We start from the raw sequence: 25,560 nt of genomic DNA on the forward strand, positions 1-25,560 counted from the left end.
GATAATTTACCTAGAACAGGTAGCATTTTCAGTCTTTTATGAAAAAGACGGTACTAACCTACAATGGCAAACTACAGATCTGCTTTTACAAAAACATTCTCTGGTTTCAAATTGCTGAACAGAAATCCCTGCAGAAACCTTCAGATGGGACTAATGCCATCCAGACAGATCTCAAAGTTACCTTGAGTAAAAAAAATGAAATTGTTTCACTTCAACTATTTCATTAGCCTGCCCTTTTCAGGTCTTCCAGCATGAAATTAGCAACATCAGTACCAGACTGCCTCCCTATTTGCCTAACACTAAGGGAGGACTACTGGGGGGGGGGGGGGGAGTTGCAATAGGAAAAACGCAGCCAACATGCTGGCATACTACCTATAACGTGTTCATGTTTATAAAAAGGTTTCCACATGCTATTCAAGGAAACTTACAAACAGCCTGACTACTAAATAATTTATAAGAGGGGAAGCATACATTTTAAGTTGAGTCCAGAAAGGGACACAGATTTGATGACCAATTCTGACCTTTTACCACTTTAAATCACAGGAGAAAAATAACATCACAACTACAAGCATGCAAAACCCTTTAAGGTAACATTATAGCCTTTTTGAGCAGTTGAAAACAGGCATTAATAAAGCGTCAAAGAGGCCACACGAGACATAACACAGGAGCTAGGAGATGTTTTCATAGCAGAGGCTTACAGAGGGTACTGGCATGTGAGTTGGTCAAGCCAGCATACAGCTGAATACGGGAGCACACAATTTATTGGAGTGCATCTAGGACTGGTGGCAACGAGCGTCGTGCAGTGTTTCAGGATGAAATAAATAGCATCCTTTCCCCAGAAGCCCACGGAGGATTCTGGAGGATATCCAACCTTTTAGCTGCAGCTCTAACTGTGGGGAGCCTAGGGACAAGGAATGGGCACTTTACCCTTGCTAACCAACAGCAGGCAGTCAACCCAAGCTAAAGCAGCACACACAGCCTTAACTCTGAAGCCCTAAAAAGCTACCCAGCCATGTTTGATGTGGAAAAAATTGAAAGGATTGTCAGTAAACAGAAGGACAGATAAGGGAAACCCTGGGGCACAATTTAACTAACGTTCATCACCCTTACCTAGCGGCCACACCGACTTTGGCTTCCACCCTTCGTGCAGGTACTCCTGCTCACCTGAGCCGCAAAGCCATGGATCCGGAGCTCGCCAAGATCGGAGCTCGACCCCGCGCTCCCAGGACTCCCGCTGGCCCCGCTGCCTCCCCGCAGCACAGCACGGCTCCTGGGCCTCCCTTCCACCTGCGTGGCACCTCGGGGAATAGTTTCCTGCTGGATTATCAGGCTGGACCGGCAAACCAGGAACAGGCAGGTTCATGCCAAGGAAAGGAGGAGAGAGGCACCAGGGAAGCGTCAATTCAGGTCAGCTGGCAAGGAACCGACTCCTAACCTTACCTCACTGAAAACCAGGAAAAGAAAAACTGCTTGCCATGTAAACCCAAATGTGTTATTAACATCTTTAAGTTATTTAGACAACAGTCAAAATCTACTCAAGCATGGAGGAGAAGTAAAAAATACCTTTACTTCCACATTCCATTCATAGAAATGAAGTAGGCTGGGAGACACAATTACCATAACCACCTACTTTCCAGAGCACTAAACCTATAAGTTCAGCCCAAACTCTATCCCATGACAGCCTAAAGCTACCATGAGTAATACTGTCTTCCACAGCTCACAAGTCAGAAGCTTCAGCCAGTCTCTTCCTCCTTTTTTCAGAGTCTTCGCAGGGAAGTTGGTTACCATCCTCGGAGCGGGTTGAGTAGGAAGATCACAGAACTACTGAAGGAGACAGGCAAAAGCACAAATGCCTGGTCCCGGGGCAGCCCTGTACCTGCTGGAGTTTCTGTTTCAGAGGAACTCCAAGACCCTCAAGCACCTGCCTCCAGATGCTGGAAAACTTCAGCCGGGCTGAAAGCAACCCTCCAACCAGACCCAAAAAAAGCACTATAAAACCAGCTCCAAGTTATACATTAGGCCAGACAAATCTATAACCATATGACGGAGTCCAATTTGTAGTTGATTATCCCAGAAAAACCCAGAAACACAGCCCCTGAATAAAGTGATTTCAACTTGCCAGCATGAAAAGTAATCCTTTCAGTTTACTCATGGTTTCTCTCCTGGTTTCCCTTCTGTTTGCATTAGTGAAAGCAATTGGAATGAGCGCTCAAGAATTAGAAAACAAAGCAGGGGGTAAGAATAATCAAATACGCAGAAAATAAGAAAACATTATATAGGGATACATACATGCACTTTACTGACGACTTAAAACTTCTCATGTCTCATGTATAACAAGAAAAGTGAGTCATGTTTAATTCACAAATTTGCTACAGAAAGAGGCAGGTATAGCTTCAGTGAAAACAGGTACAACAATCTTGCAGCATCACTTCAGCAACGCTTGAAAGATTTCTTGTTTAATTAAGGTGTTCCTAGAAACACAAAGACTGAAATAAAGCACCAATCTTCCTGAGCGTAAACAGTTTTTTGAGTTTTTCATCTAACAGTGCCAAATGCTCTATAAAATTGCCTCTCTCTACATTAGAAGCTTGCATCAACCTAGCCTGAAAACAAAAATATTCGCACTTCTCATTTTTTCCCATCCTCGTTCAAGCTAGAAGTCTGTAATATCCATAACACATATGGCTCTGCAGTGAACTGTGACTTCAACGTACTTACTTGACAACGAATAAAGCCCCAAGGCCCGTATTTGTAAGAGTAAAGCAGATCATACTAATCTGGCTGTAGGAATTTAAAGACTGGTATCATATTGCAAGTGGCTACCCACTTGAACATAATTTCTCCTCAGGTTTTTCTTTCTACTTGAACTGCCAGCAGTGTTAATCAACTCATTCAAGCAGCACATATTACCCCTACAAAATCCAAGGAAAGCTCTAGATCCTACACAGAACATTCTCCAATACACGAAACCACACAGAATTTAAACTTAATTGCTTTTGACATCCTTCTAAACAAACCAGTTTCCACTAGCAAATTGGAAGCCTACACACTATATTCAAAATTATTTTACAAATGCAGTCTTGAAGGCTTGATAATTTTTGTTTCATTCAAAATAGTAAGCCAAAAACAGGATAGATTTTCATGGGAATGAGAAGAGAAGTTTTAACTGGAAACCACAAAGTTTATGCTAATTGCTTTGGGTAGTCCTAAAGTACTTTCTGAACAGGGTTGCTTAACTTTTCTAAGCACAGTCAGATTAAAAAGAATAAGCAAGAAACACCTTTTACAGTTGAAGCATTTTCCCAGGAATTCCAGGGAACTGTAAAAGTTTCAACTATGTTCAACAAGATGTAACACTGCTAGTATTTAAAAATGGGATTCAAAGGTCTAGGCCAACACATACTGTCTTAAGCTTTAAAAAAAAAAAAAATCCCTCTCTTACAGTACTACATCATGTATCTGATCAGAATTTGACCCCTGCCTAACTTCATACTTCTTTTAAATTGGGGGGGGGGGTTAAAAAAAAACCAAACCAGAAGGCAGGGGGGATCAGCCACCTTACTGAACACAATGTCCTTGCTTTGGTGCTTCCATTGTTTGTTGCCTTCTCATTCTTTCTTCATTTTCATTAATATTGTGGGTTTCCTATTTAAAAAGCATTTCAATTATCATTATTCCTGGATTTTTGAATGGCAGGGAGTCATCAGGAGTGATATACTGTACAAAAAAAGAAAAAAGCTAAAACCTATCTGGGTCAACTGTACTATCACTTCAATGGGAGATGTTACCAGCAACCAGTGGGTGAGAGGGGGTTTTTTCCGCATCTAAAACAGCTAAAGCTCCTGATCTTTCTCAAGGCAGAACTTTAAAGCAAGTGTTTTGTGATTATCTGCATATTTGCCTTCAGAGTATATTTTTATGACAACAGGTTGCTAGTCCTGTGCAGTTTTCCAGAGCGTGCATCAAATCCCTCATCAGACAGAAAATGCAGCATGCGAAAGAGGAACGGAGAGTGAGAAAGCAGGACAACACACAATACATACAGGGGATACAAGAGTGGGAGCAAAACCCTACCATCACAGAGGTCTTAAGTCCTTTAAATGAGGGACTATTCCTTCAAATATGGTAAATAGAGTATTAATTGCAATCTTAATGACATTAAGAGCAATCTTTACATGTAGTGAGCATCCCATGACAGAAGGCATCTTGTTTGTAGAAACTGCTGAAGAATTCCATGCCAGCTAAGCAAAAAAGAACTCTTAATCTGCTCTTTTAATCTTCTAGCTAAGCACCAAGCAATACAGTAACTAGTCAAAATTACTTACTTGGATATTAAAACTTTACTTTGAATCTACACTAAATTGGCTATACGCTACAAAATTTTGTGCTGATCTTGTACAAAACAAAGACTGAAGCTTTGGTTGCTCTAGGAACAGCTCACGGTTTTGGTATAAGGATAGGATTTTGGGATCATAGAACAGTTAAAAGCTGAATGCTTCTGCTGAAAAAAAAAAAAAAAGTAGCATGAAATAATTAGCAGTCTTAGCTAGCGTACCATATAGAAAGGGGTACTGAGCTTCTACCTGAACTAGTGAATAAGTCACTAGGCAGCTGGACCAGGACGTCACTACCGTAATACATACTCAATGCATGGTTAAAGTTAACACAATTAATGGGGCTTCCTTTAAAAAAAGTTTTAAAAGTTTAAAAAATTAAAAAAAAAAAAAAAAGGGGCAAACACTACACGTCTGGAACAGAAACTGCTTCTGTTTCAAATTCTAACATCACCAAAAAAAAAAGTCTCTCAATTTATCATAAATTAAAACCAATATAAACAGATAAACTACTTTTCCTAGATAAACTACTAGATAAAGTAGATAAACTACTTTACAGATAAACTACAGATAAACTACTAGTCTGGATATATCAGCTCAAAAAGTTTTGACAATATGAATAAAGCTTGTTTCCCGAATATTAGTGTACATCACATCAAATGCATCACCCACAAAGGTGCTATTCTGTGGGTTGTTTGGTTTTGAGGGTTTAGGAGAGGGCACATGTTTTCCTTGGTAAGCAGCGGCTTGTTTCTTGGTTTTTAACCATGAGAAGGTTGCCTATAACAACTTCAGAGCACACAGCTTCAAGGAGACTTTAATCCCTTTCAGAATCTGCCGACACAACGCGCTCGCTGCTCCAGCTCCCGCTGGATTTGGTTAAAGTGGCTGGAGGAGTTAATTCCCCCCTTCGCTGAGCAATGCCCACAGAAGCTGCCCAGCTGGGGCGGTCGCAGCCCCAGCACTTCATCTGTAACCACCACCCCTTCGGCAGAAGCCGGGCTGTCAACTGTGGCCACAAAGGAGCGGACACGCGTCCCTCACCGTGATCTGCGTTTTGGTTTCAAGCTCTGATGGGGGTTACTGGAGCAGACAGACAAGGATAACAACTCCTTAAATTGCCCCAAAACAGATCACCAGATGCCTCGGGGACCTTAGCTATCTGATCTATTTCTGAGGCTAAAGCCAACCAAGTCTCAATGAAAGCACTGCACAAACACATAATGCACTCTTGCCGATATGCCTTAATGCCATACCTTTAGTTAAGTGGCTGCTGTTTTGCTGGGGACATCCCTTCACACACATTTCCTTACTGATATCCTGAAAAGCAGCCTTGTCCTGAAAGCTACCCGGTCAACACAGCTCAACATGAATAAGCAAAATATATCAACTGAGTTCATTCTTCTTCTGATGTAACCTAGCTGGAGAACATTAAAAGTGTACCTCCCTGATACACTGAGGAAGAAGGCTCAACAAGGCCTTTGGAGGCTTCCCAGGAGAGAAGGATAAAACAGGGGCTCAACACTGAGAAAAGTGATTTGAGGTTTACGTCCAGCAGATCCAGCAAGGAAGGGCTGGATCATAAACACTTTCACCGAGATTAAAATAAGGTATATGTGCCCTAGCATGACATATTGAAAATTAGTCTGAATTAACTCTAAAGTCATTTATTTCACTTCAAAAAACTTGTGTAGCCTCTTTTTCCAGAATTAGTCTACTTTAATCCAATTTACCCTAATTCATTCCTAAGGTGAATTATACTAAACTGAATTTTAATGTCATTTTAATACTGAATGAAAGCAACCCACACAGAAGTTTAACACGATTTAACTAAACTGTTTTAAATTCATTTTTAATTTGAATGTGACCTTATTGTCACATATGGACAAGTCACCTTCACGCACGCTTTGAAGAAAGGCCGTCTGAAATAGAGAAGTTGGGCCTGACAACATGGAACAACGTATCTACAGACACTGCTGTGCCAGGCGGAAAACTTCACTTAAGGTGTCCTCCCTGTTGGAAAAGCAGCTTCTCACTTGGCCACCTCCTTAAAAAGCCAAGGGTTAAACAGGCGTGAGGGGTTTCACCTCAACAAGTGTTGTTGAATAGAACTGTAAGACATCTTTTCTATGGAATGGTGGAAATTATATGGAAGAACTTGCAGACTTCCTCTTCCTAGTAGAGCTATGCTTACTAAAGAACAGAAGCAAGCAGTTCAATTCCAAACCCTAGCTGTCTTCATGCTTCACTTGCACGGTAACTTAAGTTTGTGAATGAGTCTGCATTAAGAACCATAAATCTTGCTCAATTCACAGCTGTGAATGGGGGGGGGGAACCCAGAAAGAAGTGCAGGTTTTTCTGCAAACCCACTCCTCATCCGCAACAAAGCTTTTGGAAGTTCTTTGATACTGGGCTAGCTGGGAATGCATCACTTTTTAAAAAAAAAAAAAAATCCTGTGTGACCATTCACAGAAGGAACAAAGGTTATGAAGGTTATGAAAAAGTCTCTCTGGAGCAGAGACCAACCAGCCATTCTGCCAGGCTGGAGTGTTTTCAACCTGCATCGACCTGTTCCCACACCCCATGAAATTGCAGACTACAGTTCTACTAGAATCAAAAGAATTGTTGCTTGTAAGGCACTTCTGGAGGCCATCTAGGCCAAACACCCTCTTCAAAGCAGAACTATCACCAACACTATAACGTCAGCCATGGTTCTGTCTAGCTGAGACTTGGAAGCCTCCATGGACAGGGATTCCCTGGGGCAGTCTGTTCTGCTCCACCACCCTCCTCCACATGAGCAATGTTTCACAGCACCCAATATGAGCCTCCCAAGCTGCAATCTGTGGCCACTACCCCTTGCTGTATTGTTTGCTGCTATCAAAAAGAGATTGGCTCTGTCATCTTCATAACTGCCCTTCAAGTTCTTCCAAGCTCCTGTTAAGATTATCCCCTTACTCTTAATCTTGAGACCAAACAAGTCCAGCTCCCTTCGGTGCCCCTTGTAGGTCACACCATCCAGGCCCTAACCATCTTGTCTTTTCAGCCTCACCAGTTTCTCAACACACTCCAGTTTCCGCACATCCTTCTAGACCTGGGAAGAGGGCAAGAGCCCCAGTACCCGACAAAATACTCCAGACATACCTCACCAGCACTGAACAGAGGGGGACAACAGCTTCCCCCAGTCTGCTGGCTACACTCCTCCCAGTGCAGCCCAGTATGCCATTTGCTTTGCTCACAAAAACAAAAACCACAAACACAAAACTGGCTCGTACTCAGCCAGGTATCAATCCCAGATGCCTTTTTGGCAGGGCTGCCACCCAGCCACTATCCAGCCTGCACCCAGGCATGGGTATTCCTCCTGCTGAGGCTGGCCCATGCACTCATGTTCTTGGCCCAGATGCCCCTCATGACTCCATTCAAAACTAAATGATCAACCCCAAACTATTCTGGCTCGCAGTAACATACCATGTGGCATGACTACTGCAGCAGAATAAAGAGACGCCACGACTCACTCTGTAAATCGTGCCATTTCAACAACAGACAGTCCCTACCAGAAACAGTTAGGAGCACCGGTCATTCTCCATTAAAAAATTGGCATTGAAAATGAAAAGACAGCAATAAGTGGTAGAGTAGGTATTGTAACTACAACATGAATTACAATTATGCTCTTCTTCTGAGTGCCTAGTAAAATGCACACCTTTGATGGTGGATATCCGCATGACTTCCAGCAAAAGCAAAGCTATACACCTGAAAGTTTTGCAGTTAAAAACTGGGGCGGTAGGGGAGGATTTGAAAATTTTCTCCCATCATCAGATTTCCCCAGTGTGCAACCAAATATATCTCATCTGGAATTGTACTTTGAGATCACTAGTTTGATATACTAATACTTCCCTGACTTCTTCAGTGAAAACACGCACTAGGAGACCTTGAAGAAAAAGGGGCAACTAAACTTTAGAGTTTGGAATTTTAAAAAGTGTCTTTCAACTGATCTGTATTTCTAACCTGATTCATCCATAATAGGAACCATAATACTAGTATTTTGAGTAAGAGCTGGCTCAAAGTCATGTGTCAAAGGAACACATTTGTCCTAATAAATTAGAATAAAGTTTAAGGAAAACTAAGCATAAGCACACATCTACATTTTTTCTTAAAAAAGGCCGTGTTTTAACATTGAAGTGTTAAATACAAAAATATATTACATAGTTTTCTAACAGATAAACATAGACTATGGAAAGTTTACGCTTCCATAGGGAGATCTAACTTCTGAAACTCTGCTTTCAGGAGCTGTTGAAATGAGAGCTAGAACTGTTTGATATGTCAATAACGACATCGATCCTCCATTGCTTAAGCAGAAACCTGATCTGCTTATCACTTACTGTGTAAGGAAGAGGATTAAATATGAGAAGAGTGAACTTGCCACGATTTGCTTTGCAACATTAATAAAATGTTCAATAGTAGTTTTGTTGCTAAGTCTGCTAAAGTAAAATGTTCAAATGGCCTTGGAAAAAATCTATTTGACAACAGAGCATTAGTCTCTGAAAGAAAGTCAAGGCTATTTACTATGCAAGTGCTATAAGATCATCCCCTTGGTATGGAGAACGCATGTTTACCTTCTTCACAAATCAGATTTTCGTTATTTTGTGTGATATTAATCTCCATGGGGGTGGACACCTCTGTGAAGGTGCAACGGTTCATCTCCCGGTTCTGGTCAATTCTTGTTTTAATCTCATTTCCAGATCAGAGTCTTCACACATAGTGAGATATTAATCTGTATGGGGCAGACATCTCAGCTGGCCTTAGCACGCAGCTCCCCCTCCTCTGGTCATTTCTTATTTTAATTCTAATTTCCTGTGATTTATATTCCTCTTTCAAGTTTAATATATTCTACTTTGCTCTTCTCAACAAGTCTCCTCTCTCCCTCCTCTGCCTCTTTTCAGAGATTTTCACAGGAAAACTACTGGTTTGGTCCCTTTCACCAACCATTTCCCTCAAAATCATCGTAGGTGTTATTGGTGTTATTGCCAGATCGAGGTGTTATTGTCATCAACACTACCTGCAAGCATACCAATAACGCTGGCCTTATTTAGGACTAGTTTTCTCAGCGGGGTTTAATTTTGTGCAGTCTTGCTTCATATGAAGTTTGACTTGCCTGTTTCAGGATGGGATAACCCCACAGCTAGGTAACGAACTAGGATATAAGTTAGAACATAAGAGATTAAAGTATAATGCCTTATCGTAGACTTTCTGATTGACAGCCAAGTCTCTGGGCATGTAGTCCTCCTCCTGCAAAATGAGAGGTGTAGTACAAACAGACCTCACAGGAACGTCACGAGGCTGAAGTATTTCAGGTCTCTCAAATATTAGTCTCATAAGGGGCAACAGAATCTCAGAGGAGGAAAACAGAATCAGAGATCTTTAGCCTGCATGATATCTGGCCTCAAACATTTTGAGACCATATCTTTGCTCTTCCCACTGAATATAGAGCATTGTACAAATACGGTATTTAATTTCGCTATCTAAACAAGCTTTCAATTTTCCCTGTAAGATTTGCTTCTCAGCCTTGAAAATAAAATCACTTTCTCATCAGCAAATTAACATATAATCATCATCTTCATCTCCCATTTGCTCACCACTTGAAAAACGTACTAGCCAAATGGTTAAATCCAAAACACAGAGATGCATGTTTGTGAAAAGGGCAAGAGACATTATTTCAAAAGTATCATTACTCTTTCAGAGCATGTTCCTCTTCAAATTTTTGTCCCACTGATTCTTATATACTCTCTTGCAGAGAGCCTTTGCAATGTCCTACCTAATTTTTTTTCTACGTAAGCCATTCCTGCATTAGAAATTTGGTTCAAAACAGCAGGAAAAAGTGAATGCCCTGACTGCCTCCATTTACCAAGCATTAGTTTGTTTCTCAGCACAGTCCTCTCACGCATGAACTACACAACCACATTCACAGAAGAGCAAACCAGCAGCTCCACGTCTGAAACACTCCAACACTTCACAGGGAAGCTTGGTTTGGAGTTAGTAGGCTATGTATCATGAGATCCCTAGGAACACAACACAGCGGAGACGCTTGGCCTACAGGAAAAAAGCATCTCATCTGAGGTAACCCTGCCTGGCTACACCACATGCAATGGTTTTGAGAGCCCCACTTTTCATAACGCTTCAGTTCAGTGACCAGAATCTATTGCACCAAATTGCTTCCCAATACAGCCACAGTCTTCCTAAGACACAACAAAACAGAATTGCCCTGACAGTTACTAGCGTCACAGATAAAACTGCCAAGATCCTTCTAACTTTTCGCCATAGCAGCTCATAAAAGTTCAAGAGCAAAAAGGCAATGCAGCTAAGTGTGCAGACAACCCTACCCAAACATAACCTTATTTCGCCTTTGGAAAATTTTTTTTAAAATGTTTCTATTCACAGACATTCAAGTTAAAAGCTTAAATTAAAAAAGGAAGCCTTCCTACTTATCCAGGTGAGTGGATTTTCCAAGTCTTCCATTCAAAACTTTTTGGAAAGCAAACTGAATTACACTTCAGAACACCTATCCAAGCTTTGACTTAATTTGATTTTACCATGCATTTGCATTTTCATACATGGTCCTTATGGCTGTCTGTCTGCTAGGCTACTATCTCCTGCAATCCATTAGCCAGCTTTCAAACACTGATTACAGTCCCCCATTAAGAGTATCTTCTTTTCCCATGCACTTCATCTCCTGCTATTATAACATTTCATCATGCCAGAATCTGTAAACTGTGTCTGAGAACAAACTACTCTATGTCTCAGGTAAACTGATCAATCATATATGAAAGAAATCAAAGATACTCCAGGGAACCTAGAAGTATTTATGTATTTTACCATCTATAAACACATTCCTCAAACAGCCACTGGGTCCATTTATAAGCTATACATCAATTACTGAACATTTACATAGAAGATACAATCATTGGTAGTTTATTTTATAAACTGCTAAAGGCAAATCCTCTTAATTATAACTTAGACAGAAATTTTCAATATGTGCAACTCTAATGTTGTTACACTTTCTCTTCTTCTTGCCCTTTCCCCAAGATGAGAGAAATTCCGAGGTCTGATGCCCCTCTTTTTTTTTTTTAAATTGGGTTCTGAACCTCAAAAGTGCAAGGAAATAGCAACTTCTCTGGGCCTAAACATAGCCAAAGTGATCTTTTACATAAGGCGGCCCCGTTTTGCTTAAATACTGAGGCCATGTACTGCCTTCTCTTTCTTAATTCTTACACAAAGAAATGTAAATTTAATCAGATGCTTGATTACTATAGTTGGGATACAGTAAACAAGCAGGTGAGAGAGAATGTAAAAGAAGGGCAGGAAGGATACTGTCACAGTCATCTCAGATGCAGAATTTCTCAGAAAATGATTAGGAAGTAAACAGAAACCAGTTTTACCTGGATTCCTCCTTGATGAAGCATTTTTAATATAGTAAACTGGGAGATGAAGATACCGTGATCTGGGAGATTAAAAAACCCCACACCAATAAAACAAAGGCTGAGCAGAAGCAAGGAAGAAACTATCAGGAAAGTTACCAAAACCCCCTGACTTGCGGCTGGGAGCCTGTAAAGTGAGGTCTTAAGCAAGAAGGTATTCATCCCACAGGTGAGTACGCTGGTTTGTTTTTATGTCCTGTTTAATCTGGCAATACAGTCAACACAGGGCATGAGTGGAGTGGTTTGGAATTTTACTTACTACTGCCCACACACCTGCAATTGTCAGTGCAACAAGATGATGATAAAACATGAGTTATTCCTAAAGTACCAAAAGCTGAAGAACAGCAATAAGCATGGGCTTCTTTTGAATCTTAGTCTGCATTTTGCATTTTATAGAGAATAAAGCCATTCTCCTCATTGATGGCACACTACTGAAGAAACTCATCAACTTCAAGACTTTCACAACAGATTTGCAGACCTGCCACTTTTTAATATTACACTTTCTTCTTCAAACCTTCTGCTTCGTTTGCGTAGCTGCAAGGCTGCCACCATCTCAGAACTCAAGCCTCAACCAATAACTGATGTAATGTGGAAGAACACAGAAGAGGATTTGGGATCTTTATGGTTTAAGGGGGGTTTTATTATAAAATTGTGATCCCAGGACCTCATTTTTTCCTCCAACAAACACAAGAGCAGTTGTTTTTCCTTACTAAATGATCTATTAGGTAACCAACATCAGTACTGCAGAACACCTCAAAAGTGAATCAAATTGTTGTTTTATTTGGGAGACAGATAAATAAACATTTATCACCTTCATTCACTTGTTCCTGTGCCCTCTAGGGACTGCCTAATATTTCAACTTATTAAATTTGAGCACTTTCTTTGGCATTTGCTTCAGTTCCTGGCTGCTTAACTCTTTTTAGGTTTAGGCTCACGATGCAAATGCTTCCCATCCAAGTGCAGGGGTTGGTTGGTTGGTTTGTTTTTTTAATCATGCGTTCACTTCCATTAAACAGATTTTTTCCTAATTCTCTTAACTTCAACATCATAGAATAAGATTGACCTGTGAATTACTTAAGGTTGCTTTCAGGTGACAAGTGAAGAATAGGTGTTTTAAGAGATGGATGGCCAGAATTCTTTCCCTGAAACACAAACTATCTAATACTTGTTTTCATTCCCATTTCCATGCTTAAGCAAACAGAGGGAGATGTTTATAGTTAGCATCTGGATACTATCACTATGCAAAGCGATCCAACAGTTTATTTCAGTATTTCTAGGGTCTGCAAACGCCATTATTAATCACAAATGCTACTCTTTCAGGTTCACAGCCTCATTATGTAGCCCATAAAGCTCAGAACAAAGATTTTCAAATACATGGTTTCTGTCAAATTGAAAGTAATGTACAGTCTCCCCTCTTCTGAACGCTCATAAAGAACATCTGTGCAGTCTCCCTAAACGAGAGCATAATCTTGCCCTCCCCAAACACTGGTCACTTAATGCAACTCCTTCTTCAACAGTGGACAGAAACACCAATAAATCACCAGAAGAATTGCACATTTAGAGTATAAACTCAAAGAAATACGTGTAAGGAAGCCAGAGGGAACAACCACCACCCCCAAAAAAGCTGCTTAGTGTATCTACTTCAATGTGTTTAAAACAACCTATAAACTGAGCCTGTAGTTAACTGCTGCTGTGCAGACGCAGGATACACAAACCTGCGAGGAACTTACTCATCCCTGGAAAGGACTGCAGACCTGGAAGCACTTCATGCCTTCAAAATGACTCAGGAGGAGCTGTTAACCTACCATGTAGTATTTAACCAAATGAGTACACAGGGATTTCAAAGGAAAGGAAAGGAGGGGAAGGAAAAAAAAAAAAAAAGTACTGAGAATAACACACCACCTAAGAATGCAACATGAATCAAAGCATTGAACTAACTTTATCAAAGAAAAAAGCTAAACAGCTTGACTAGTAACAGTATCCAAATTCGGTAACTACTAACAGAATTAAAAATATTAAAAGTTAATATTAAAAAAAAAAAAGTAATTTGACTGCCAACTTCTCACCGCCAGGTTTCAGCCACCTCAGAGAAATCACCTTTACATCCTGTGACTTTACACCCACCTATTTAGTCTGGTTACACCACGGAAATTATACTCCCTTTCATTACCAAGCTTTGTTTCAACTGATTCAGAAATCCAAATCATTACACACTAAAGGTTTTGCTTTCACCTGGAAATACAGGTGAAATGTCCTGATTTTACACTTACATATGTACATACATTATAGCTTTATGTATGTACGTAGCAAGGAGATGAAGGCTTTTCTTGGGGGTGGGGGTTGTTAATAGTTTGTCATACTATCTGAAAGAAAAGGTAGCAGGGAAAAGGAAAGCCAACCCCACAGAGATTTACAGATGCAAGAAACTTAATATAAATAGACCTTTTGCACTAAACAAGACCACACACACAAAGTATTCATATGCTGAAGAGCTGGCAAGCCTGTGGAATTAGTTTGCAATTTCTACTATTTTCACAAGTTGGGTCAGGATGGATTACTAGTAAAAACTAACTGCAAAAAGAGTATTTGTTTGGCTTTTCAAAATGTAATAAGGAAAAGACAGAAAAGACCATTTTATTACATCTCTGTTGTGGAAAAGAGGAAAGCTTCTTTCACTGGAAATTTTCTAGCCTGAAAAACTGAACACTGAATGCACCAAACAACGCTGTCACGTGAACAAAGACAGATACAGCTAAATAGTTAAGCAAAGGAGCATATAAAAATTTCCTGAAAAGTCTAATGATATTTATATTCATTAACCATTTTTGAGTAAGGAATCTCATATACCTTGCCTCCCTTCAATTATGGCACGAAACGCCGTAACATTGCCATAAAACTCTTCCGGTAAAAAACAAGGAGAGCCAAGGAAATAAAAAAAAAAAAAAGGCGGGGGGGAGGGGGAGATAAGAAGAATAGTGGGGAATATGACAATCCACTTCTTTTTTCAGGGATGGGGGAAGGGATTATGGGATCGTTGGGTGGTTCTGAGTTTGGTTTGGGGTTTTTTATTTATTTAATAATATTTTTAAACCAACACTGCTATCTCCTCTGTAAAACATACCACAAAAAGCACTGAAAAGTTAATACACCAATGTTTTGGTGTATTGTCTACTTAAAACATATACAATACTCAGCTTTCAGCATACTAATTTGAAAGATACCTGAAGAAATGTCTTCTACAAATATAACAAAGCATTTCTTCAAAGGAATCAGAAGTTGAACAAAATATAAAACTGCCTTCAGTATTTCAGATTAGTAGGTTTTAACAATTTGTCCCTTTAAAGCATTTTAAAGTACAGTGACGGCAATCAGCACCGAGAACTTATCTCTGCCGTATGAAGTCATGAACTCGGCCACATTTCTTCAGTGCTCTCATGGCTGATAAGCGCTTTCACATTTACAAAGAACAGACAAACAGGATAATACTAGGAGAACCAAGACAACTGATACTCCCCATTTTGATCTTACTCCAGCCTAATACCACACAGAGATGATACAGATATAATGAAGCGATAAAATTTCAAATCAGAGCATTTTTCTAATTAATAGCTACAGGGCAAGCCTCCACCAGGTCTTGTAATTTTAATTTTTCACTGTAGCAAAGAAGACAAAAGCAGCCCAAAATTTCAGAGCTTCAATACATTTTTTCTTTATTACTTAAATCCTTAAATCATTTAAAAAGCAACAGGTATCCTAAATCACACTACAGGATTCACAAATAAACACGACCTGTATTCGGAAAGAAAAAAAAAAAATTAAAAAACCACAGTAGTTCAAGAAGTCAGCTATCCAGTCAAAATTTTCATCCTGAGCTGTTTTGAATTCATTTGAACTACAGCCATGATTGTTCTTCACAATATTTTTCTCTTCTGGTTAATATTCATCAGTCATTTTTAGTGTTACAGAACAAGTGTTTACACACAAAAGAAAGCATACAACTCCACCTCAGAATAAATTGAGTAACCAGTGTGTAATAATTAGAATGAACATACCATAATTTAATTGCAGCAGACCTTGGTTTTAAAGTATAGAACAGCATCTCATATGTCAGTAGAACTAAGTTCATGACATGGTAGTTGAGAAATGGCTTCTTTTGCTACTCAGATAGAATCACATGTTTTTAGTAAATGGTAGCAGAAGTAAATGACTTTCTGGCAAAGTGAAGGGTCCAATCTTTCGTACACTGGCTAACAAAAATAACCTCATATTACCCATAGTACTGAGCAAAGAATTTGATCTTTTGATAGCACCAATCCTCAAGAAATTAAGTCTCTCAAATCTTTTACTGAGGCATATACTTGGTGCATTACCGTAAATATCAGCCAATTCCATATACATACGATCTTCTTAAAAAGAACAAATGCCTGACAAGCCCATGCACAGCACCTTCTAGCTTAAAACAAGTTTTTACATGTTAAAGTCAATTCATGCTTATGGAAAATACCAATTTTTTCTTCCTCTGGACTATTAGACCAGAGAATCTCTTTTAGACCTCATCCACACTCAAAGTTTTGTTTGTTTGCACACCTACCATTGAGTAATTGCGGGGGGGAACCACCACACACACAAACCTATTAGCAAAATACAGCTATGCCAGCAAAAAATCCTCATGCAGTCCCAAGTTTTAAACCTACAGGAAAATGAGTTTACAATTATGGCTTATTCTGCTTGAGAAAGCAATTCAAAGTTATCAGTACAAGGTTGCCCCATTGCTATATCGTTCACTGTGATTTCTGGGAGACCCCTCTTCCTTTTGGCAGTGGCCAGCACTTCTCCCTCCTCTATAAGGAGACTCAGATGTTTTTAACCAGGGATTAGTGTATCACTTATACGTCACGTTATTACTCTATAGCAGGCCTTGCTGCTATATGCTTATGCTATGTTCTTACCCCAGAATACAGTTACATATTACAGATGTTTCAGCAAAGACATTGATTCAAATTCCTGACTGTCCACTCAGTGCTTTAAGGACACACTGGCCCTGTTGAGGCTCAATTCAGCAGCCTCAGCTCTACAACCACTTTATCTATCAACAGCAGAAATTATCTTGATTAACAACTTCACAGAACTTTTCATCTGCAGTCCTTCAAATAAAACAAATCACAGCACTGTGCCATTAGTTCATTGTTTTCATACCAGGTAATATATCAGATCCTGTTGAATATTTTTAGACTGTTTAAAATAAAACAGTGCAAAGGCTGTCAAGGCAAAGATTCGGCCATGACAGCAATCACAAAATAGATTTGGTTAGATCAACAAATAAATGGTTCCTAACTGAAATATATGTCGAGGTTTGTTAATAAAAACTCCAACTTTTATGGAAAATAATTTCAGTAACAAAAAGCAAACCTAAAAACTTGTTGTTTCAAATTCATTGATCAATACTTAGCTTTTACCTTTCAACAGACAAATGCAGCTTATTTACAGAGAAATGTATCAGATATTAAGTCAACTAAAAGGAGCTCCTTAAATGTTTAAATATTCTTTATAATGGATGTTAAGATTATTTCCACAATTTTAATGATTATTGAGCAGCTCAACATTCAGAAGGAAAAAACAGATTTAAAATAGTTTCACGTGCCACCAACATCAGCTTTTCAAGTCTGAGGGTACGTGTGCATGTACTTACGAAAAACCCGACAACAAACAGCTATTCTTTTGTCATATTCAGTGTTTTGGGGGCTGGGGCGGCATATGGCTTTTTTGCTTGTTTGTTTCTTTGTTTAAACACAGCATTGAGTTGACACAAATACTAATAACTTCTTGTTCAGGAAAAGATTTCAGTATGTTTCTGTTAGCTTCTAATATTTATAAAACTTCTAGAAAATGCGATCATGACTTTCAACTATATAGCTTCCTGGTAAGAGTAGACTGTAAGTGACTTTAAACTACATGGTAAGCATGCACTATAGATGACTTCAGACTGGGTAGTTTGCTTAGTTAAACCTATGTAGTTTAAAGCCACCTGTAGTCAAGGCTTTCCAGGAAGCAGCACGAGGCAGTGGCCTTTCTGACCTACAAAATCAGGTGCAGCAGGACCTTATGCTCAGCCAGATGCTACAAAATTCTCACCAGTGCTATTTACCACTCCTCAACTGGCTCACCCTGGCCTTTAGAAACCATGGCCATTCTTCTTCTTCTACCCACATCCACATGTCTCATGGGCAATCCTATTTAAACACCCCATGGGATGGGGAAGGACAGATCACATGGGGAAAAATGCGAAACTGCAGAACGCGGCTTTAAACCGGTTCCTGCTGCACCCTAAACTGGGTGTCACAACATCCTCTAATTCTAGCCTGGTATCTAGGTGTCACCTCCTCCAAGCCCTCTACCTGCTCTCTACTAAGTGCCATTAATAGACCACTTCTTGCTTATACATTTATATAATAAATGCCTTAGCTATCTATTATAATGAAAGAACATATTTAAGCCCAGTTTACTCAAAGATGCGTGTCAGGGAAAGACACGAGCACCGTGTCATCAGTTGGCACGCAGTCAGCCAGAACGCAGCCTCAATCACCTTCACCCAGTCTAACCCCTCCAGCTCCAGAGGGAGCACCAGGCCTCTCTTCCCAGCCCTCTCCATGCCCTCCTGCCTTCTCTTGGCACTTCCTCGGGTAAACAAAGCGCTGCACGGCGAGCAGACCGTAGAGCCAACATGACTCAAAACAGCGCAGGGTCACCTTACATCAGCCATGCTGCGATTACAGCTTGCTGTCAAACCAAGCCATCCCACCATCAGCCCTCATCCTCCCATGCATCAAATGTATGTGGCCACACATCTGCAAGTCAGCTAAACTCACTGATCAAAAGGAAACTAATCCCAAGCCCCATCTTTCCTTCAAGAAGATTCACATAAAGCTAAACCAACTCACCCACAGGCCACATGGTGGCCAGATCTAGCACAGGCAAAGACCTGAGAGCCATTCAACTGATGGCAATGCCCCCCCTCTGCGGCAGCAGTAACTTAAATCAGCTTAATGGCGTCGGCAGATTGTAACTGAAGTTCCAAATCTGAGTGTACGCTTCTGGGAGCAGCACTACAAAGGCATCTTTCCACGACAATAATAAACTATGACAGATGGGATCCCATCAGCACATGAAAACACGAGACGCGTCCTGACTGACTCAGTTATCAGGACTAAAGTAATAGTTTTGGAAGCTTCTTATTATACATTCAACAAGATCTGTGTTGCAAAAGGAAGAGTAGGGATTTCACCAAAAGAGATGCTAATGTAAAGCAAAGCTGACACTTAGTAACGTATCCAACTCCTGAGAGGTAAGATGACCTAAAGGTCTTCCAGCTAAAGAGGTCATGCAAAGACATCATAAAGATTCCAGAGCAAGAAGAAACTATACAGCAGCGTTGCAGACCTCTGCATGTTAATCCAGACACTGTCAATCTTTACATGCAAGAGGATAAACTCTTTTTAACTCACTTGTACTAACAGCATTTCAGAAAGAGGAGACAAACCACTGTGGTAAGCATTAAACACGTTAACTGTCCCAGACATCCACCACAAGGTCACAGGTTCTTCAAAAGCCTTGCTTACAAGTTCTCCCCCCGCACCCCAAAAGGGCTGGTTAAAGACTTTCCCCTTTCCAAGAGTCCTGCTGTCCACTGACACAGCCACCCCACAGACCATCATTTAACCACAAGATTTCAGCTCTTCAGTAATGATAGTTCCATAAAAGTGTCAGCTCACAACCAGGAGTGGGACAAATGGTCAAAAACGCAAAGCAAATGCCAGGAACGATCACACTATGGATAGGTAACAGAACAGAAATCGTTATTAAGCACTATATAAATCCACCAGGCAGCCGTCTCTTGGATACTCTGAGCAATACGGAACTGGAAAAGAAAGAGAAGGCTGATAAAGGATGAAGAGAAGATATGGAATGGTACCTTCATAGCAAGTGGCTACAACTGGACTTTTCCACCTAGAAAAGGAATAGTTGAGAGAGGGTGGAAAAATCCTGTGTGGCATGAAGAAGGTAAATTGGGAGAAATGATTGACCATCTCTTAATACAAGAGCTAGGAGATATTAAATACAACTAGCAATTTCAAAAAACAAAGGACCACAGCTTTTTTCCACATAACATATAGATTCCTTGTCACAAAGTGAGGTGAACACTAAAAGCAGTCCAGGCTGAAGATGTTATTAGGCACAATCACGGTTACAAGAATCCACTTGCCACGTTAAATACCAACACATTGTCTCTGTGGACAGACAGTTCTCAGAGGAAGTCATTCACACCTTGCCAAAATCCCTCTGCCCTGAGTGCCCACCATCAGAAACTGCATACTGGGCTAGGTGGACCTCTGCCCTGATCCTGGGCAGATTTCTTACCTCCTCCCCCCTCTTTTTTTTTTATTTTTAATTATCTTAAGTAGATCTTAGGTAAGGACAAGACATCTACCTGGTTTAAGATGCACTGTTTACATCGCTACCAAACTGATCAAGCAGCACCGTGGTTTCTCAGACAAAAGGGACTAAACAAGACTTCTGGGGTCACTGTGTTCTGGGTGCTTTCAATCCCATCTGAACCAGTTAAGTCCCACTTTGAAAATCTGTACACATTTTATAATTGTAACATTGCATCTGAAAATACAGACAGACAAGCGATCTCTGAATGTGTAAAGGCAAGGAAAACATTTGGGAAGGGAGAGGGGTAAAAGCAAGAAAATAACTTCACTTTTAATTCCACTCATCTTCGATATAATTTGTCAATACATTTTAACAGCTTGGTGGAAAAAAAGCTACTGAGAAGTTTCTTATACATACACGCCTACCTGCACAAGCCTCTCTTGTATATCACATGCTAGCACATTCAAGGATAAAATATGACTGAAGCAACTTTTGCTGTTCTGACAGCAAAGGGCTAATTTGAGTTTAATTACTTAAAAGTGTTTTAAAACATTTTCAAAAAGCCTTTAATTTCTTCTACTACATGATTACAAATAAAAAAATTTTAGATATGCTTATTACAACGTTCATGTATTTCTCTGTAAGTATATTTAATTACAAAATCCTTATAAAACAAATAATATCTTCTACTTTATAATACTAAATTTCTGAGTTAGATTGTCTCCCAAAGACAGACTATAACTATTTTATCAGGGCGGAAAAAAAAGATTAATCCAGAAATATTTACTCTTGCCTGTTCATTTGTGACACCGTAACTAAGTCTGAGGATTAACTACTCTAATAAAGGACTTGAATTTGTAAAACATACAGTCCTCCTTCTTATGCTTCACTATCCCTATGGTCTGAAATACCATCCTTAAATAACTTCAGGTAAACTGATAAATTTCTAGAAATTTTATCCTCGTATCTTTCATGTAGTATTAAAAAATACACACACTTGCACAGACACCATCAGAGGCAGTGCAATGCATATTTCCATTAGCTAGTTGACAAGCCAGCAGCATTCTTCAAAGAAAATTTTGAAATATTTCCTTTTTTTTTTTCCCAAAATTTGAAAACATGCAAATTGCTAAAAATAATAATAAAAAAATATAAGTTTAAAATGATCGAGCTGTGAAAACAAGCTGAACTTGTTCTTTATCAAACTGTAGGAGTTGCAGATGAAAGCAGGTGCTATATAAGGAATAGCTAGACTTCAACAGAGAACACACTGCCAAAACATTTTGGCCTAGATTCTGACAGGCACGCACCCAAGTTGAAGGGTCATGGAAAGCAGCGGTGTAAAGAAACAATCTACAGAGACCAGCAAACATTACACTGTGGATTATGGCTGGGGTGGAGGGGGCTGAGAGAAGCTGCTTGGGTTTTTTTTTCATTTGAGATCTGTGGGGAAAGACAAAATATACAGTCTTTCAACTATGTGCAAAGGAGGTGGAGATGATACACAAGCACAATTTTTAAGACAGCAACAAATTACAAGATGTATCTTGTTCCTTTTCCTAACTTGCTGCCGCTCCTCCTCTTGCCTTCTCATTTGCTCTCATGGAACATGTTATGAGGAAGAACAGATAACAACCGTCGCACACACACTCCTGAAGAAGGCCAACTTTCAAGAAATTAATTCTCTGTGATTTGATTAGACCCTTAATAAACATATCGAAATTTTTATGAAGAATTCTGGATCTGGCCAACATTCACACTCGGGAGTAGTACAAAGCATCATAAAAAGGAAATAAAAATCAAATTACAATGAGAGAGATTTGTGAAAGGTCCAGTCTGAATTAATAGCTTCATTAATGGCAAAGAAAAATTAACAGTTTTACATTCTTACAATTCAGACAATAAGAATACTAATAAAAGGGAAGCAGAAAATTAGTTGGATGCAATTTAACGTGGAAAAGCACAGGCTGTTATATTAAGGTGAGGAGGGTGGAAGGCAGTCAAAGGAAGACGCTTGAAGAACAGTCCTCCTGTTAAACAGAGGAGATGACTATGAAGAGAACAGATGCTCCTGGGTGCACCAAATACAGAAACATCTCATTGTGAGCTACAGCGAGGCCCTCACTGGAACAGACATATGAACCCCAACCTTTGTGTCCTGCATCCACTAACACCAGGATGAAGATGTCTCATCAACAGACACACAAAAACAACACACACACTTCAGGGACTGGTTTAGGATAAGGAACAAAACCAAAGTTTGTGGTAGTTCTTAAATTCAGAGCCTTCAAACAGAGATTAGCCGTAAGAAAGTGTTCAGTAGGGCATAGCTCTACATCTGGATATCGAACATATTTAATAAGAGTCCGAGCACCATACCGTAAACTGAGCACACCGAAAGCACCAGCTACTAACAAATCTACTTCTACAAACCTTCAAGAAAGTCTGAGCAAGTCTACAATTAATAACCCTCTGACCAGTGCACCACATCAGTGTTTTTGATGCTTGGCAATAGAAACTAAAGTCTCTAGCTGCTGACATGACATACAAAAAAAAAAAAAATTAATCTCATGTTTCCTAGATACAATGGTTCAACTCTTTGACAAGCTTCACCTACTCTGGTCAGAAGGATGTTGAACATTCTTCTCTGCTTACCTAACACATACCTCATGGTACCAACCTGGCTTCCTGTACTTGCAGTTCCAAAAAGGGCTGTATGCCACATTTTCAGCATAAAATACCACGGACCGTCTAAGTTACCAGAACTTCCTACTCTTCTTACACTGGTGAACAAGCTCATAAAAAGATCTTTACGTAAGAGTTACCTTTAGCATTAACATTAACCTGATGAGTTACAGTAAAGCAAAAATCACTGGTCTGATTTCAGTACGGTTTTGAATGAGAAGATGTTACGCTTGGGCATATTTTATCTTCGCTATTCCTACAACATACCAGCTGCATATACGGTACACTTCTCGTCCCCTGGTAAAAGGCTTTAGGTGCTTACGTAATCTTACAATTCTGATACGCAGACATTAAATTATACACACCAAAGGCAGCCACATAGGAGGAATGTAATCTGTTCAGACCACCACAATTTCTCTTACTGCTTCAGCACATTTCTTAATTGACGACATATCTCAAATGTCTCAATTAAAAATTAATTGATAGGAGAACCAGAAAAAAAGAAAAGCCTCCTAACTACACATCAGTCCTTACGAAAACTGTGCTTCCAAGTCTCATCAGTGTAGATACTTTCATTAATGGCAGTTTTCAGATCAGTATCCTATGATAAAGGCTTGTCCAACTGATGCACCCTGTGCAACTGCAAGTACTATTAAAAAAAAAAAAAAAAAGCGCCTGAAGTCTACTTCAGCTAGTCCTTCGCATAAAATACTTCACACCGCAAATGATACGATCATGTTCACGCTACAGCTTCATCCTAAGCAAAGGAAGGACCTTTGATAAACTACAGCGGGGGGGGGGGGGCGGGGGGGGGTGTCAGGGTCCGGCACACGGGCCCCCAGCGCCCGCTGCACCCCGCATCGCCCCGGCCCAGCCCGGGAGGCGCTGCCCCCTCCCCTCCCCTCCCCTCCCGCAGCGACCGCCCGGCCCAGCCCCGCCGTGGGTTCGACCCCGAGTCTGCCCCAGGGCCAACTCACCGCCGCCCGCCCGCGGGCTTTTATTCTGCAAAACCCCGTGGCGTGGGGGAGGAAAGGGCGAGAAATTCGCGGCTTTCAAACAAAACAGACGCCGTCCCCATATGCTGCCTTCCCTCCCCTTACTCGCCCACCACTCTTTTGTTGTTGTTTGTTTGGGGTTTGGTGTTTTTTCTGTTTTTTTCGGGGGGGAGGGGGGGGGTTGGATTCCGGCAGCCGGCGGCAGCCCGGGCCGTACCTCCCCGCCCCACGCCTCCGGGAGCTCCGCGCCGCGCTCGGGCAGGGAAGCGGTCGGTCGGGGCGCCCCGAGGGCTTTGCCCCCCGCGCCGGGCAGGGAAACGCCGGGAAAAGTTTGAGCGGGGGAAGGGGCGGCAGCAGCTCCGGCCCCGCTGCCAGCACCGACGCCACCTGGGAGGCTGGCCGGGGGGGGGGGGGGGAGGAGGAGGAGGAGGAAGAGGAGGAAGGGGAGTTTGTGCGGCGCCCGAAGCCCGCGCCTTGCCTGCCCCCGCGAGCCCCGTGCCGGCAGCCTGCGGACACGCGTGGGTCCCTTCCCCGCCGCACCGCGCCCCACAGAGCGGCGGCGGGGGGGGAGGGGGGGTGTGGGGGAGGGCAGCCCCTCTGCAGCCCCACCGCCGCTCCTCGGGGGCGGGAGCCGGGTCCCGGCGCGGTGCCACCCGCGACCCCCTGCGACCCCCTCCCCTTCCATTCCCTCCCCTTCCCGGCGGGCACCCCGGGCGCGGCGCGACCCCGCCGCGCCGCCCGCCCTCACCTGGGCGCCGAGCGACAACTCACCTGCGGAGAGCTGGGCCCGGGCCGCCCCGAGCAGGGCGGGCGAGCAGCCGGCCAGCAGGGCGAGCGCCGCCAGCAGCGGCAGCGAGGCGGCGGCGCCGGCCCCCCTGCCCATGCCGACTTGCGGAGAAGTTTCCGAAAGAGGCCGGGGCTGCCCCGGCCCGCGGCGGCGGGCGGAGCTCGCCTCGCCCGCCCCTCCCGTCCCGGCGCCTCGCCAGGAGACCCCCCGCGCCGAGGGGCGCCCGCTGGCCCCGGGGCCGCCCGCTGGGGCAGCCGTCTGCGGCGCGATGGGCGCAGCGACGGCGGCGGCGGCACCGGCTCCCCTCGTACTCCGGAGTTACTTTGCTGCTGGGCGAGCGGGGAGGGAGGGAGGAGCCGAGCGCGCACGTCCAACCCCCGCTCCCCGGCACTTGGCAGGGGGAATGTGGGACTCCGGCCCGCAGCCCGGCGCGGGCGGAGCGGCGCCCGGCAGCGCCTCCTGCTGCAGGCGCGGGGGCCAGCACCGCCTCGGCGCGGCTCGGCACGGCTTTCCACGGCACGGCTCGGCTCGGCTCGGCTCGGCTCGGCTCGGCTCGGCACGGCTCGGCTCGGCTCGGCTCGGCTCGGCTCTTCTCCGCTCCCTCCGGCGCGGCACAGCCTGGCGCAGCGCGGCTCTTCGCGGCTCGGCTCGGCACGGCACAGCACGGCCCGGGAGCCGCTACCGGCGGCTCTGCGAGACCCCGCTCGCAACCCTCCGCCCGGGGGGAACCTGCCGCCTCCGGAGGAGGAGGGGGAGGCGAAGAGGGGCTGAAGGGAGGAGGCGCCGGCTGAGCTGGCGGGCGGGGGAGGTCGGGGCAGGGAGCACGGCCGGGAGCGGCGGGTCCCGGGCGCTGTTTG

At 42.5% G+C, this 25,560-nt stretch overlaps 1 protein-coding gene across 4 annotated transcripts in view; it reads right to left on the minus strand.

Annotated features, from left to right (window-relative positions):
• PTPRK (protein tyrosine phosphatase receptor type K) overlaps nt 1-25,051 on the minus strand; it is a 418,125-nt gene extending 393,074 nt beyond the window's left edge. For all 4 annotated transcript variants that reach the window (XM_072855831.1, XM_072855828.1, XM_072855829.1 and 1 more), the window contains exon 1: nt 24,688-25,051. In XM_072855831.1, the coding sequence (XP_072711932.1) occupies nt 24,688-24,799 (112 nt within the window). In that variant the 5' untranslated portion in view covers nt 24,800-25,051. The remainder of the gene's footprint in view (nt 1-24,687) is intronic.
• Nucleotides 25,052-25,560: the final 509 nt, after the last annotated feature.

This window comes from Ciconia boyciana, chromosome 3 (genome assembly GCF_034638445.1).
Source record: "Ciconia boyciana chromosome 3, ASM3463844v1, whole genome shotgun sequence".
Classification (NCBI taxonomy): domain Eukaryota; kingdom Metazoa; phylum Chordata; class Aves; order Ciconiiformes; family Ciconiidae; genus Ciconia; species Ciconia boyciana.